Consider the following 17,041-nt stretch of genomic DNA (forward strand, 5'->3'; position numbering starts at 1 on the left):
TAAAATTAGAACAACTTATCTGGATGTTACGAAATACGAACTGAACTATTGTCGCATCGTGGCCGAACCACTGCTCTAAAAGACAATTCCACGCTACTCCGGTGCAGTAGAACGCTTGCGGTTTCCCTCCAGGGTTAATACGACACCCAAAATTGTGTGCACTCACAAGCCTCAACTGGAGATCAGTATATTTTCCCAGAACAGAAGAGTATTTGAGAGAGAGAATTGAGTTAACAGTTTCTGTGAATTTGTGTTTTGAGGAACGGAAGTGGAAAATATATAGTGAGAGTTTCTGGGAACTGTAACAGTCATAAATGGCTAGAAAAAAAACCCGGAAGTAGTGGAGCAGTTACAACATTTAGTGGGGTTGATTAATTCTTCTGACCGTTACATAAAGAATTAACCATACCGCTTTTGACCAAAACCCACCTCACGCCCGCGAACCGCATTCCAAGGATCGAGCCCGACCTAGCCAGCCGCGTGCGTGTGTTATATGAGCCCACCCATGCTACTCTCATGCTTTCTTAAACAAGTATTGTGCTCCAAAAATTAACAAGGAGTAAAGTTGTTATTTTTATCAATGTGGGACTTTTCATCTTCTCACTCATTCCACTCCTTTCTTTTACACTTTCAACAAGGACTTCCAACATTTGATTTATCAAATCAAATGAAAACATTTGGGTGAATCACATTTTGGTGTTGAGTTCATGTTGAATTCTACCTCCTGACCGTATTTGTTATGTCTTCGTTTAGGTAACTATTAAAGTTCATGATTTAGCATGAACTCATTGCTGAATAACAACAATGAATGAATGAATCAGAATGATTACAACAAGTGATAAAGCTATAAATACAGACTGATTGGTGAGGTGTCTCAACCAATCAGATGAATGCAAATGTACAGCTTAACATCTACAATGATCTCTTACAAAGCTCAGTAGGATCTATTACATGTCAGCTAACAAACTAACCTCTAACTAACTCCCTAAATTCTAGGAATGGTTGTTAGAGCTGATGTCATCTGGCTGATGTCATTTGCTTCTAAAAGTCTTGTGTAGCTTTGATTTCTTGCTTCCCTTGATGCAGTGAAGTGTGCTGTGGACTGAGGACAATGCACACTAACAGTAACTTAGAATTTATAGAAGTAGTCTCACTTTGGTGATATGATGATGCAAATACATTTTATAATTATGTAAAGGGAGTAACGTAGGTTGGACAGGGTTTATATTGCACACAGAATCCCCGACCTCTCTCCATTTTCCAAATAGCCGGATCCATATTAAGTGTTGTTGAAATGTGTGTGATATAATGTCAGGAATGACTGTATTTTGTAAGCCTAGCATATTTGGGGAGTGTTAAACATGGTTGGAAGAATGCAGCGGTTTTATATGAACAAGCTGGTGTTGCTAAACATTATGAGAAAGCAAAGTTAGGTTTGGACTGAGGACAACGCACACTAACACCCCCCTTCAACATTGGTATGGGTAAGTGTGAGGGGGTCGAAAAAGCACGAGGCTAATGCGTGACCTCGTCCCTCGTGGGTGTGACGATTCTTTTTATTCAATCAAGTGTAATTGGATTTCCTGTGAGTTTACACCCAATTGACTAGTAATATAGGAGTCGCCATTCAGTTTTTAACGACAATGAGAAAAACTGACAAAACCCGGTTATCGTGACATAATGGGAGTGCAATTATGTTTGACCACGACGGCCGTAGGTTCCCTTGTGATCCCTGGTGTGGGGATCTCTCAACATACACCCGCAAGGTAGAGATTGAGGGTTCGGGGGACTGTAACTACCGAGAGGAGTACTTCGCTCGTCGATAACTCCATAGGCAGGATATCCTTACTAGCTCAGCATAAATAATTGAAGGGACATGCGTTAACTATTAAACTAATCTGAGTTGATTTTAGCAATATGCAACATATAATACTAGATCGATCGCGATTATCTGATTTAAGTACCATTGAGGGACCTAGCATGATAATCCAATTTCCCGAAAATATTATATTTGTTAGGCGTGATAGAACAATAAGATTTAGTTAGTTTAACAGTTCATAAAAAGGGCGAGGAAAGCAATTAAATCATCGAGAAGGGACACATTACGACGCACCCTTGAGAGGTGCGTCACGGTTCTCAGAAAACTAACCACTTTGACTTTGCTATTTCTCCTTTTTATTTAACGAATCTCAATTATGGGACAAGATACGTTCTGTTCGATATATGGATCGATTGCGACAGAACGCGTGAACAATTTCGCAGCGTGAGGCTTAGGCTAAGGGTTGGAGTCAATACTCAGAATATAATTGTGTGTTGTGTGTTCTTTTCACGTCGAATTTGAGGCTGTATTTATAGGGAAGAGTTCGTGGAAAGATAGAATTGCAGAGTTCTAATCCATAAAGAATTAGGAAAAAACACGTACCCAGGTATTTTCAGCGCCTAGGCCTGGGCGCCGAAGATTTCGGCGCCCAGAGCCAGGCGTTGAAAATAGGGCCTGGGCTGTTTTCTTAGTCAGATTCGGATTCCTGAAATCCGTAGAGTTTGAGACTTAATCGAGTCTTTTAGTGCGTATTAACCTTGCGACGGGATGCGTCTGGGCCCGTTACGAACTCTAGGCTCGTTAGGATTTTAATGAATACGTAACTCTTATTTCCGAATCATATTAGGAATAGGATTCTCGCAGTTTTCTATCTCATTTAAGATTTATGTTGGAATGCAACACCTAATTCTGATAGGTTTCTATCCTTTATGATTTGCCACTTTTAGAAGCTACCTTTTACGGCAGTTACTATTTTTAGCAGGTTTCCATAAATAGCAGTTTCTATAAATATCAGGTTTCGGGTGAAATGAAAAGGGGAATTGAGATTCGTTTATTTTATAGGAGATGCGTTGTCAAGTGGAGATTTATGCTTTCATCATCGAACCTTTCCCTTTCGGGAATGGGGACAAAAGTAGGTGTCTACAGTTAGCCCCCACTTTGACTGAGTCTTGGAGTACGACGATGGTCAAAGTATTAGACGGAGTGCGTCACACAAGCCATGGTGTATGTGACCTGTTTTGCGAGGGTCTCACGAGCCCCCGAGTGATAACATTTGACTTAAGGGTCATCACTTGAAGTGTCGACATATCCCTCACGTGTCATTGGGATTTGTCAACTGATAGTATAGAAACTTCCTCACTTTGTCATTGGAAGGATCTAAAGGTGCGTAGAAACTCCCTCACTTTGTCATTGGGAGTAGCTACAGATGTTTTCGAAATCAAAGCTATAAAGTGTAATTGGGCATGGCCAAGCCCAACCACGAGGTAAAAATGTTTTTAAAGATTCTCATTTTCAGGGCTAGCTAAACGAGAAAACCCCCTTGTTTTTGTGGGACGTAAAACGAAGGAAAATCCAGCACATCGCTCTTTTTTTGGAAAAAACGGAAAACCAATCCTTTTAATTTTTGGAAAAGGGAAAACCAGAAAAAGTTATCGCTGCAGCGACTAAGGACCTGCACGGTTAGTGATGCAGACCCCGCCGGCTAAAGATGGCGAGCCTGTCCGCTAAGGGTGGACACCCCGTCCGATAGAAGTGGACGAATCTGTTTTTGAAATTTGAAAATAAGGACCTACGCGGTTTGTGACGTAGACCCCGCCGGCTAAAGACGGCGAACCTGTCCGCTAAGGGTGGACACCCCGTCCGATAGAAGTGGACGAATCTATTTTGAAATTTATTTGTGCTTTTTTGAAAATAAGGACCTACGCGGTTTGTGACGTAGACCCCGCTGGCTGAAGATGGCGAACCTGTTTCATTTTGTTTTTTGAAGATTCTATTTTTCGAAAACTGAGGACCTGCGCGGCTAGTGACGCAGACCCCGCCCGCTGAAGGTGGGCGAGCCCTGTCCGCTAAGGGTGGACTTCCCTGAATTCGTTTTTTTCGATTTCGGAACTCGCGCGGTTTGTGACGCGATCTTGTCGACTGAAGATGGGCATGTTCCTATTTCTTTGGTTCTTTGTGATTTCTTTTGAGAATTTCTTTTTATTCATTCTTGCAAGAGCGAATTCTTTCGAGGGATGCTCGAATTTAGTTGTAACCTGAACGTGGGCTGACAACGTGTTCAGACGGACCTTTGTCTTGCAACCGTCTGCTTTCGTGATTTTAAGCTAGTCTTTACGGCTCGACTTGGTCTTCGATCAGAGGACCGTGCACAAGTGTCAATGACGACCTTTCGATGAGGACGAACCTGTTGTTGTTTTTTTTTTTTTGAGATATCCAAACATGATATGGTGTATGGCGCAGTCCGTGAATGTGATTTAGATCGTGCGCTCCTTGTTGGAGTCTATTTTTCGCGAGCCCCCAAGCACTGGGGCTCGTTGGCTGTTTTTTGCATCTTGTAATCATGTTTGGGGTCATACTCGTATGTGCGAGCGACCTTTTATAGTGGTGTGCTACTTTAGCGAAGCCGTGGAATGCGACTTTAGTTTTCAAGCGACATCCGGCTTTAGCTTGGCCCGGGTTAATCCTTTAACACACAAACATTTTTTATTTGGAAAACCAACGACTTGACGACACATATTTTTGGTGTTTCGAAGAATGACCATGATATTTAACTTGTTTTTTTTTTTTTGAAAAGTGTACATAAGTATTTTCTGAGACGAGTCTAAGTTTCGACCAAGTTTTAATGTTTATATTTGCTTATTTGGGAGCTAAAGGTGCTTTGGGATTGATCCTACTTGCAATAGGGCCTCGTGTTTAGCAACACGGTCTTAAGTCCTTTCCTGTTCCGTGTTTCGTGAAATCTGGGCCTTCTGCTGCATTTTCAGCGCCCAAGGCCAAGCGTTAAACATTTCGGCGCCCAGCCGTGGGCGCTGAAAGTCTTTTCCTGGTGATATTTGACTTTCGGATTTCCTAACACGTTTCCGAATGGGATCAGGATGTCATTGGGTGCGTTCAGCTATATATAGGGGCTAGATACGTCCCTATTTTCCACCACTCTCAAATTCTTTCTCTCCTTTTTGCTGTGCTTTAATTACTCATTGCTTTTGCCATGTCGATCCCTACTTTCTCACTCCAACGGACTGTTAGGCGTTGGCTACGGGCCCTTACTCCTACAGAAAAAACTTTGTTAAAAGAATACCACTTAGAGGCACTTTTAGTCTTACAACAAATTAATATTGATTATAACTTTCTGCATGCTGCCCTAAGCTTTTGGGACTCCAATCATCATGTTTTTGCCTTTCGGGGCAACGAAATATGTCCTTTGCCCGATGAATTTGCTGCGATCCTTGGTTATCCTACTAATGCTACTCCTGTTACTCCTGGCACTATTGAAGAGGGTAAAACAACCATAAGGGCTTTCCTAGGACTAGATGATAACATGTTTGCTGAAATTGTTGTAGATGATAAGGTTAACTTGGCAAAACTTGTAAAACATCACTTTAGGCCTAGTAAGAATATGACCGAACAGAAATTGAATATTCGAGCCCTTGTATTTTGCTTGTTGAATCACTATTTGCTATCAAATAACAATGGTGAGTTCAGTGACATAAGGTTGATCCCCTTGATTAGCCAGATGGAAAGTTGCTATTCTATCATGCCGTTGGTTGTTGCCGAGACTTTGCTGAGTGCGGATGAGCTGAAGAAGGATGTCAAATCTGAACATTTTAAGGGAAGCCCCCTATTACTGCAGGTAATCAATTTTCTTCTTTGCGCACGCATACGCCACTTTTGCATATATTTCTTTTGCCTGGGGCTGAGTTTCAGCGCCCAGGGCTGGGCGCTGGAGTTTTCGGCGCCTGGTCCTGGGCGTTGAAACTGCGCCCCAGGAACCGTTTTTTTCTTTCTTTTCATTCTTTTGATTCGATCGTACCTGTTTTTGCAGATTTGGCTTGCGGAACGGCTTAGACTTTTGGAAGCTCCTGCCGATCCTAAACATTATCGCCCTATAGCCTTGGGTAACCGAAAATACTTGCACCAAGGCCAGGACGAGGCCGAATGGACCTCTTTTTTTACTTATGGCATTTGTTCTATTAAGTGGGTGGTACCATGGTGGGGTTTGACTACTATGACAGGGGGTTCTGATGTATCGGTTTATGTTTCTTTGTTGGGGCTATCTCGTCCCATTTATATTTTCCCTTACCGAGTCATGCGTCAATATGGTTTAAGGCAGACTATCCCCTTTTCTGGTACGGTACCACCTAAGGTAGCGGCCTTTTCACAAATACGGGTCCTAGCGTGGGCTAAGTGTTATGATGGTCTCCCGCGTTGGGCCGTAGCTACAAATGGCTTTGTGGGTCTTTCTGAAAACTACAAGTTGTGGATGAGCTCCGATGATAAAGATGTGAGGACCGAGGCTCGAAATGGGGAGCCGGCTGAGCTTTTGATACCTCGTATTCGTGTTAAGTACGAGGGTCCTGATTCTGCCAGACCTCGTACCTATAGTTTTAAGACTGTGAAAGCTCGTCCTGATCGAAAGCGAAAGGAAGTTCCTCCCCGTTCCAGTTTTAGGCCTAAAAAGATGCCTAACATGAAGGGGCCTGCTGTTGTTAAAAGAAATGCAAGCTCTCGCGGAGATCGTCGTCGGAACAATGTATGGGCCAGGAAGGCTTAGTTGCCTGTAGAAACAGTGGCTAGTCTAGTTGATGATAATAATCCTTCTCCCACCATTGTCTGTGCCCTCGAGGCTGAGCGGGCTATAACTGAGAATGTTTCTGAAGCTTTGGCACCTTTGGAAGTTAGTGTTCAGGAGCCGGTTCTTATGGAGATTGATATTGGTGCAGCGCAGAAGACTGTGGGGGTGGACCCTGCGAACATTGCCCTCTACAATACTTTATTTGATGATCCGGAAGAACTAGAGTAGTGTAGTTCTTGCTAGGGTGTAGGTGCCCTTTATTTATTTCAGTTGTGTTTGTTTTTATTCTTAGCACTTTGTTTTCCTTCTTATTATTTTTTTAATAAAGGCGTATTTTTATTTTTTCATTTTCATTTATTTTGTTTCTCCTCTTTTTTATGTATTTTATATGTCTAACACTTTTTGCACAAAGAATATTCGTTTTTTTTTATTGGACCGAATCCTTGGTAAGGATTGCCTACGTATCTTGTCAGAATCAGGTCGCGCGTAGTTCTAGCTCTAGAATAAGTTCTAGTATGCCGGATTTCGGTAGATATGCCCTGAGGTGGAAACATATTACTTAATCGGTCAAATGAGTGAAGTATTATCATTATTTTCATCTGCCGTTTTTTTTTTTGCCATAAGTCGCGTAAAATATGAAATTCGAAATTCGACTAATTTGTATGGCTATATTCTTGGTTGGTAAGCCTATTTGGATACGTGGATACGTACTGTACCCCCCAAGTGTTCGTTATTTTTCCGTTGTGTGCGGATAAAATGACGAGCACTTCTGAAAAGAAAATTTTTGTCAGGCAGAGAGTTTCAACGCCAAGGCTGGGGCGTCAGAAATTTCGGCGCCCAGCCCTGGGCGCTGAAAATGACTTGGGCGGTCAGTTTTTGACGCTTTGCTTCACATGTTCTTGCATTTATTTCTTTTTTTTTGTGCCTTGATATTTTGCTCGTATTTAAAGCCAATTTTGAGGCTACTTTGGAGGCTTTTTTGACTGTTAGCGTGAAATGCGTTTTTGTCCGGATCAATTTTTTTCTATTCGTGACTCGAAACAGTTTTGAAAATGGGGTTAGGGTGCAGAAGTCATGGAGATCTTTGTGTAGGCTTTTGAGATGGGTTGAAGTGCGTGTTGTTAGTGAAGGGTATGATGGAATCTGTGTTTTATGAATCTGTTTTTTTGGTAACATTTGCATTGTTTTGGATTTTGATTTCCTTTGATTCTTGGTTGCATGGATTGACTCTTATGATGACACTTGTTTGGCTTTTTAGGTTTTTGGGGATATGAATGGGATAGTGTGGTTTATTTTGTGGGTTTTGGGAATTGGTTCCCATGGCACTATTTCAAAACCGAGTGGGCTTTGTTTGTTGGGCCTGGAGTGGGCTGCCTCTTTATTTTTGTGTTTTGCAAGTACATTTGGTGTTTATTTAGTGTTAGAATAAAATTTTTAGGAGAAATATTACGCCTTTATTGATTCGGAAAGTAAGGAAAACACAGTGAAATAAAACTGACCCATATTCTAAGGGGCCTTAGGACCATCTAAAGTCTCTAATTTTTTTTTTATCAATCTAAAGAACTACTAGGCGCTTTTTACTAATGGTGCTCTATGTGGCTCAAGCCTGGGGTTTAGTCTCATAAAACTTTGGTCCTTCACCGGTACTCATCTTGAATTCCATTCCTTTTGCATTGACCCACTAATACGTCTTCACCCATCCGTTCTCGACCTCTTCTAGTGTTGATGCAGGAGAGATTAACCGGGTTGGATCGAAACCTTCATCTTGTAAAGCTAGGGTAGTCATCACAGTCTCGTTCTCCATAGGCCTCGATTCGTTAAACAATTTCCATAGAGCCTGGTTGTCCAATATTTCAGCTGTTTTAGTCTTGGTGAGGTGGGGTGCCTCATCCAAGGTGTGGCAGTCATGGAAAATTTCAAATCCGGGTTTTAGCAAGCCATCCTGAACGAAGGGTTCAGGGAAATCACAGCATGGGTGTTCTTCTCCTTCCCGAACGAACATCCCGTTAAGGGTCCTTTGATACGGGGGAAGGAGGGTGGTTTGTTTGGCTTTGTTAAGGCGTAGCCTAGACAGGCGGTCAGCAATATCTTCCTCCGTTGGTTCATAGCCTAAGCCAAAGGGAGTAGATTTGTCGGGAAAAGGATGGAATGTGTATTCCTTCTTCCTTATGCCCAATGGGGTTCCTGGGAAATAACCTTGAGCTAACAACATTCTAGGGATGACTCGGGATGCATGCGGGTCTAGGAATGCTGGATCATAAACTTCGATGAACTGGATTGTTTCTTCCATTTGAAACCCGTAAAGGTCATCTGCAGTTTCGGCCGTTCCAACCATAGTGCAACTGACGTCGAGAGGAGGGGCGCGGATTTCTAGTATTACCTCGTTATGGTTAAGTTTAACCATTTGGTGCAAGGTAGAAGCCACACCTCCTAAGTCATGGAGCCAAGGTCGCCCCAAGAGGAGGTTGAAAGTGGGCTTGATGTCGATTATTTGAAACTCCGTGGTGCGTGCCACAGGCCCGGTTTGTATGGTAAGATTGATTTTTCCCAATACAGGCCTTCGGGAGTTATCATAAGCTCGTACCCCTTGCGTGGAGGTTTGGAAGTCATCGTTTCCTAGCCCTAAGCAATGGGCAGTTCGCAATGGGCAGACATTAACCGCCGAACCGTTATCTACGAGCGCTAGAGGGATGTTTTGTCCTTTGCATCCAACCACTAGATAAAGGGCTTTATTGTGAGCACCCCCCTCTTTGGGCAAGTCTTTGTCAGTGAAAACTATGGCCTTTTCTCCAGCATCTCTCGTGACATGGCTAACCAATGAGTCAGGTGTGATATCTGTAGGTACTGAGATGAGGTCAAGTGAGCGAATAAGCTTTTCGCGATGTTCCTTTGAAGTACACATGAGATCCCAGATGGTAATCTCGGCCTTGGTTCTTTTTAGTTGTTTCAGGAGAGGATTTTCAATGACTTCTGCGACGGTGGCGTGCCGTCCATTCTCAGGAGTTTGCCTAACCGGGATGTCGTCCATAGGAGGTGGGTGAATATCCGATTGGTATATTCTCCCGGATCGGGTGAGGTTGTCGACCTCGGGCTCCTGAGGGGTGGTGTCAATGAGAGCATACCCGGGCCAAGTTTCGGTGAAGAGTTCCTGGCCCGATACTTGAGATAGGTAAATATCTTCAGCATCATCATTCCACACACCGCATACTTCTCTCTCGATTCGATCCATAGGGACCACAGCGAGTGGTGCACCTTGAGGTGTAATATACACCGTGGGGTCGAAATTCTCTGGTTGGTCGAGAGAGATGTGACAAGAGCCGAGTGGGCTCTTGTTGTTGTTGGGTTTTCCAACGTTAGGGAGAGGTATCACTTCATCCTCTATCATGTCCTGGATCGTATGTTTTAGATTCCAGCAGTTTTCAGTGTCATGCCCATTTCCTTGATGGAATTTGCAGTAAGTACCTTCGACCCAATATTTGCTTTTGACAGGAGGGTCACGGGTGGGGCCTATAGGTCTCAACTTTCCTTGATTGGTTAGTCTTTCAAAGGCTTGTACCAAAGTCGACCCGAGTGGGGCAAACTTTCGGTCTCGGACCCATCTTCCAGGGCTTCTTCGGGCGGGAGTCTCTTTTACAGCATGGACTTCTTGGGCTTGGGATGTGTTACCCCGATTATAGGTGTTGTTTTTATATGTGGGTTTGCTTTGTATGGTTTTGGCGAGGTCGTCCTCGATCTTTATTCCCACATCATAAACTCTTTTGAAAGTGTCAAGTCCCAGGTACCTAAGGTGTTGTCTGTAAGCCGGGTCCAGGTTGTCAATGAATTTTTGGACCAATTTTGTTTCGGGAGGCCTATTGATTAGTTGGGCCGCCTGGTCCCTCCATCTAGCAAAGTAGGTCGTGAAACCCTCATTATTCTTTTGGAAGAGAACTTCCAGCTCGCGCATGGTGACTTGGAAATCCATGTTCGACGAGTATTGCTTGATGAAGACATTGACAAAGTCTTCCCAAGTGGGGAAGATCTTAGGGTCCCGGTGATAGTATCATTTGAGCGGCACAGGTTCCAAGGACAAAGGAAAGACAGGTAAATACATGGACTTGTCCACGCCTTTCAAGTTCATGGCATTCACAAAGCTTAGTAGATGATCGCGGGGGTTGTCCGTGGCCTTGAACTTTGGTAAGTCAGATGAACTGAACTTTTCTGGTAGTTTGCCAGGAAAAGGTTCAGGATCGAGGGAGAAGTATTTGCTCCCCATGGTTTGCTGTAGGACCATTTTTTCAATCCTCTTCTCGTTATCGAGGTCATATTTGGCTTGCGCAGCCGCTAAAGCTTCATTTTCCATTTTCAATTGGCCCATAAGTTGGGTCATTTGGACCATCTGGTCACAAATCTTTGATGGACATGTTTGAAGGTGCGAATCGAGGTTGGGGAAGCGGAGATCCTTGAAATGAGGGACGTCGGACGGAGCTTGGAGTCACTAAACCTGATGTTGGTGATGTATCTTCGAGACGCACTAACCGTTGATTCCCTGATCGGCACCAAGTGGCAGGACCAGTCCTAGGCATAAGATAAGCTAAAGTTTAGGTTCCCAAAGTTTCAAGCATTACTTAGTCTAGACTTCGACTCTCTCTATTGGTTTTTCACTCTTTCTTTTGTTGGTACACTTTTTGTTTTTTATTTATTTTGGTCATTCTTTGGATTTTCGAAACACTTGCCCGTGTGACATTCACAGTTATTAGCGTGTTCGATTTTGGTGCCGAGCATTGCCGTCGTAGGAGGCCTAACAACGACACAAAGAGTTATTAATTTTTTCACGGGTCGCTTTTGAAATCGAGTGCTTTTCTTACGCCCTCGTAGCAATTTTTTTTGCGCTACGTATTTTCCTTTCGCGCGGGCACCGAGGCTGCTGCGCCTGACTAGAAGGCCAAACAGCAACTTCAGCGCCCAGCGAGAGGCGTGAGAAATTCTGGCGCCCAGCCAGGGGCGTTGAAAATGCGTCCCTGGTTGGTTCTCGTTTTCTGTCTTCTGTTTATGCGACTTCGATTTGCTTGCTTGCCTAATAACGTCCTTTACGCGTAGCAGCGTTTGTGGGATTCGTTACAGGCCATCCCGAGCGTCGCTTATTTTTGTGGCGATCATCCGGGTTTGCGGAACACGTGTTTCGGTATAACTCTTTGGCAAATTAGTCTATGAATGTTTGGGCAATTTTTAAGGTCGTTGGTTTTCTAGGATAGTTTGTCACACACAATCACATATTTCGCTACACATAACTACATTACAAACATGGATTTGAAAATTAAATATGCCACGTAGTTTATGATAGGCTTCTATGGGTAGTTTATTTGCGCCTGGCTTGGTACCGCTTCTATCGTAGATCCAACACTTGCCCCGGTCGAGGTAGTGTCTTCAACAGACGAATTTCGCCCAAGAGGCCAACCCGCAAGTGCAAGCCAAGGGGGCATGCAGGCGAGAGGGACCTAATGAGCGAGCGATTGGGTTCGGGATAGGTGTACTACCTGCACAAGTACCGAGTGGGCAACATGCGCGGCGTATGCACCCCCCTATTGGCGAAAAAAGGTATCCTTAGTCCCAACTCCCGAGGGAGCCGAGATTCGTTATGCGGTTCTGCCCGTTCACATTAATATGCTGATTTTCAGGTCGTCCCAACTTGATGGGGAAATAAACGCGGGGTAGGATCGTTTCACCCTTCGGCTATTTTGATTACCTACAAGCACGAGTATTTCCTTCACTTTCCCCAGTGGAGTCGCCACTGTGAGGGGGTCGAAAAAGCACGAGGCTAATGCGTGACCTCGTCCCTCGTGGGTGTGACGATTCTTTTTATTCAATAAAGTGTAATTGGATTTCCTGTGAGTTTACACCCAATTGACTAGTAATATAGGAGTCGCCATTCAGTTTTTAACGGCAATGAGAAAAACTGACAAAACCCGGTTATCGTGACATAAAGGGAGTGCAATTATGTTTGACCACGACGGCCGTAGGTTCCCTTGTAATCCCTGGTGTGGGGATCTCTCAACATACACCCGCAAGGTAGAGATTGAGGGTTCGGGGGACTGTAACTACCGAGAGGAGTACTTCGCTCGTCGATAACTCCAGAGGCAGGATATCCTTACTAGCTCAGCATAAATAATTGAAGGGACATGCGTTAACTATTAAACTAATCTGAGTTGATTTTAGCAATATGCAACATATAATACTAGATCGATCGCGATTATCTGATTTAAGTACCATTGAGGGACCTAGCATGATAATCCAATTTCCCGAAAATATTATATTTGTTAGGCGTGATAGAACAATAAGATTTAGTTAGTTTAACAGTTCATAAAAAGGGCGAGGAAAGCAATTAAATCATCGAGAAGGGACACATTACGACGCACCCTTGAGAGGTGCGTCACGGTTCTCAGAAAACTAACCACTTTGACTTTGCTATTTCTTCTTTTTATTTAACGAATCTCAATTATGGGACATGATACGTTCTGTTCGATTTATGGATCGATTGCGACAGAACGCGTGAACAATTTCGCAGCGTGAGGCTTAGGCTAAGGGTTGGAGTCAATACTCAGAATATAATTGTGTGTTGTGTGTTCTTTTCACGTCGAATTTGGGGCTGTATTTATAGGGAAGAGTTCGTGGAAAGATAGAATTGCAGAGTTCTAATCCATAAAGAATTAGGAAAAAACACGTACCCAGGTATTTTCAGCGCCCAAGCCTGGGCGCCGAAGATTTCGGCGCCCAGAGCCAGGCGTTGAAAATAGGGTCTGGGCTGTTTTCTTAGTCAGATTCAGATTCCTGAAATCCGTAGAGTTTGAGACTTAATCGAGTCTTTTAGTGTGTATTAACCTTGCGACGGGATGCGTCTGGGCCCGTTACGAACTCTAGGCTCGTTAGGATTTTAATGAATACGTAACTCTTATTTCCGAATCATATTAGGAATAGGATTCTCGCAGTTTTCTATCTCATTTAGGATTTATGTTGGAATGCAACACCTAATTCTGACAGGTTTCTATCCTTTATGATTTGCCACTTTTAGAAGCTACCTTTTACGGCAGTTACTATTTTTAGCAGGTTTCCATAAATAGCAGTTTTTTTTATAAATATCAGGTTTCGGGTGAAATGAAAAGGGGAATTGAGATTCGTTTATTTTATAGGAGATGCGTTGTCAAGTGGAGATTTATGCTTTCATCATCGAACCTTTCCCTTTCGGGAATGGGGACAAAAGTAGGTGTCTACAGTAAGGTATTGACCATGCCAAGTTTGGAAGACAAAGTTCTATGTTGACATCCAGGAAGAATCTTGGTAAAAATGTTAGCAAGTTGGCGTGTAGTAGGAAGATATCTTAGTTGTAGAAGACCCTCAAGTACCTTATCCCTGGTGAAATGACAATCCACCTCAATGTGTTTTGTTCTTTCATGAAATATGGGAGTTTTGGCTATGTGAAGAGCAGATTGATTGTCACAATGGAGTTGAACAGGTTGTAGGTCATTGATGCCTAATCATCCAAGAGTCTGACAATCCAAGAAACTTCACTGGCAGCTTGTGACATGGCTCTATATTCTCCTTTGAAGAACTCTTAGACACAGTAGATTGCTTTTTAGACTTCCATCTGATGGGAGAGTTGCCTAGAAGAAGGATGTAACCCGTGACTGATCTTCTGGTAGAAGAACAAGCTGCCCAATCAGAGTCAGAAAAAAGCTTGAAGGGTGAGATGATCTGCAGCTTTTAAGAGAATACCCTGGCCTGATGTATGATTGACATACCTTAGAGTGTGAGTGAGAGCATCAATGTGAGAAAGCTTAGGAGAGTGCATAAATTGACTAAGAGATTGTACAGCAAATGCAAGGTCTGGTCTGGTATGTGTCAGAAAATTGAGCTTTCCAACATAGCATCTATATAAATCAGTATTGGGATAAGGTTCACCTGCTGTGGATAGTTTGAGATTCAGAGGAAAGGGAGTGACTGCAGGTTTAGTAATGTCAAGTCATATTCAGATAGCAACTCCCTAGTATATTTCCTCTGAGTGAGAATGTAACCATCAGGTGTGTGAGTAACTTCAATGCCAAGGAAGTAGTTTAGTAAACCTAGATCCTTGATACTGAAGGTGTTATGAAGATGAGCTTTGAGAGAAGAAATTTCTGCCTCATCAGATCCCGTGATGATTATATCATCCACATATACAATAACAATGGTGATGTGTGATGACTGATGTTTGATAAAAAGAGAGTAATCATTTTTTATTGTTTGTAACCTTGAGACTTGAGTTCATCAAGGAGACGAGCAAACCACTGTCTGGAAGCTTGTTTCAAGCCATAGAGTGACTTGGTAAGCTTACAAACATGACCAAGAGGAGCATTGACTCCCTCAAGAACCTTCATGTAGACCTCTTCATCCAAATTGCCATGAAGAAATGCATTATTTATGTCTAACTGGCAAAAAGTTTCAGCTAAACAACCATGTACATCAACTCCTGTCAGACCTTTTATTTTACCAAAAGACATATGTCCTAGTCTAAGGTGCCATAGCTTGGCTTCCTGTACTGCAGCAGACTTGGTAGTTGAAAGAGCAAAAGTTTTTGAACCTAGATTATTCCCTGGTGTCAAAAGATCTTCACTTAAGCTGTATAGACCCTTCTCCAACTTACCAAGCAGAATATGCTTGTTCTTGGAAAGGTCCTGAATATAGAATTCACCATTTGTAAATGAAACTGAGCAATTAATATCATAGCACAGTTTAGAAATAGATATCAGATTGAACTGGAACCCTGGAACATGTAAGACATTTCTGGGAATAATTCCTCCACCTAAGTGTACTGAACCCTTGTTCTTTACTTGCAATTCAGTTCCATCAGGTATGGTAATTGTATGTTTTCCATTATGCATAGGCTCAAATGATGTAAAAAGAGACAAATCTGAACACATGTGGTCACTAGCACCACTATCCAATATCCACTTTAATCTGAAATTAGATAGGAGACAGAATGTACCTTGAGGTTGGTAATTAGTTGCCAATCCAAGTGAGTGAGAACTTGAATTCTCAACTTGACTAGCACTTTGTTGGCTATGCAGACACTTCATTAGTTGACTGTACTGTTCTTCAGTTAATGTGGCATGGACTACACCAGATTCTGAATCTTCTTGAGTGTCTTGAGAAGTATAACCATCCAACTTGGCTTCTGCTGCCACTCTTTTTCTTTTTCCTTTTCCTTTAAAATCCTTTGGATAACCATGAAGTTTCCAGCATTTATCAATAGTATGATTCCTCATCTTGCAGTGTTCACAAAACAAATTGTTTCTGGAGTGTGATCATTGGAATTTCTGAATTGATTTCCAGTTCCTGTATACTGAGAACTAGAACCAGAATTAAACTGATTCCTATAAGGTTTGTTGTCAAATCTCCTAGCACTGAATGCACTAGATTCTGAGTGTGTCTGAACTCTATGATTATTCACTTCTTTCTGTTGTTCTTCCTGAAGTAACAAACCATAAGCTTTTGAGATTGTAGGCAAGGGATTCATCATGAGTATATTACTCTTAGGATATTCATATTTCTGGTTTAGTTTCATAAGAAACTGGATTAGTCTTTGGTTCTTCTGTGTTTTGAGTAGTTGTTGTGTGAGTGTGCAACTACAGCCAGTGCATACACATACATGTAGTGGTTCTAAACCGTCAAGCTGATCCCATAACATTTTAATTTTAGTGAAAAAACTAGCAACTAGTTCATCATCACCTTGAGTTAGTTCACTGAGTTGATGTTGTACAGAAAAGAGTTGAGGTCCTGATTCTCTGCAGTATCTGTCTTCTAACTCGAGCCATATTGCTCTTGTTGTCTTGAGATATAGAACACTTCTTGCTATTTTAGGTTCCAAGGAGGCTAACATCCAAGAAATGACTAAGTCATTGCACCTGATCCAGATTCTGTAGTTTGCAGAATTTGCTGCCGGTTGATTTAAACTGCCATCAACAAAGCACAACTTGTTTCTAGCTGAAAATGATATCATCATTGATCTTCTCCAATCACTGGAACTTTTTCCTTCTCCTTCGAACTCAAAACTGACTAACATTGTGGCATTTAAATCACTGTTACTCAAATAGTAAGCAGAGTTAGGATTTTGTGTTGGATCTTGCTGTTCTCTAGGCATTTTGTTGATGCAATTCTATAGTTTCTTGAAGATTATCACAGAAAAATTTGACAGAAAGAAGAAAATTGCAGGATCAAACGATCATCTTCTCTGATACCATGTTAAAGTTCATGATTTAGCATGAACTTATTGCTGAATAACAGCAAGAATAAGAAAGAATAAGCTAGAGAGAAAGAAGTTCTTATTGAATGAATGAATCAGAATGATTACAACAAGTGGTAAAGCTATAAATACAGACTGATTGGCGAGGTGTCTCAACCAATCAGATGAATGCAAA

The 17,041-nt window shown here is 42.4% G+C and overlaps 1 protein-coding gene across 1 annotated transcript; it reads right to left on the minus strand.

Annotated features, from left to right (window-relative positions):
• Positions 1 to 15,885: 15,885 nt before the first annotated feature.
• Positions 15,886 to 16,764, minus strand: LOC110802956 (uncharacterized). The gene has a single exon (XM_022008417.2). It carries the CDS (start codon positions 16,762 to 16,764, stop codon positions 15,886 to 15,888), a length of 879 nt encoding a protein of 292 aa, XP_021864109.2.
• Positions 16,765 to 17,041: the final 277 nt, after the last annotated feature.

This window comes from Spinacia oleracea, chromosome 2 (assembly GCF_020520425.1).
Source record: "Spinacia oleracea cultivar Varoflay chromosome 2, BTI_SOV_V1, whole genome shotgun sequence".
NCBI lineage: Eukaryota > Viridiplantae > Streptophyta > Magnoliopsida > Caryophyllales > Amaranthaceae > Spinacia > Spinacia oleracea.

Coding starts and splice junctions, on each gene's coding strand:
- LOC110802956 (XM_022008417.2), bottom strand. CDS start 16,764: ATGCCTAGAGAACAGCAAGATCCAACACAAAATCCTAACTCTGCTTAC.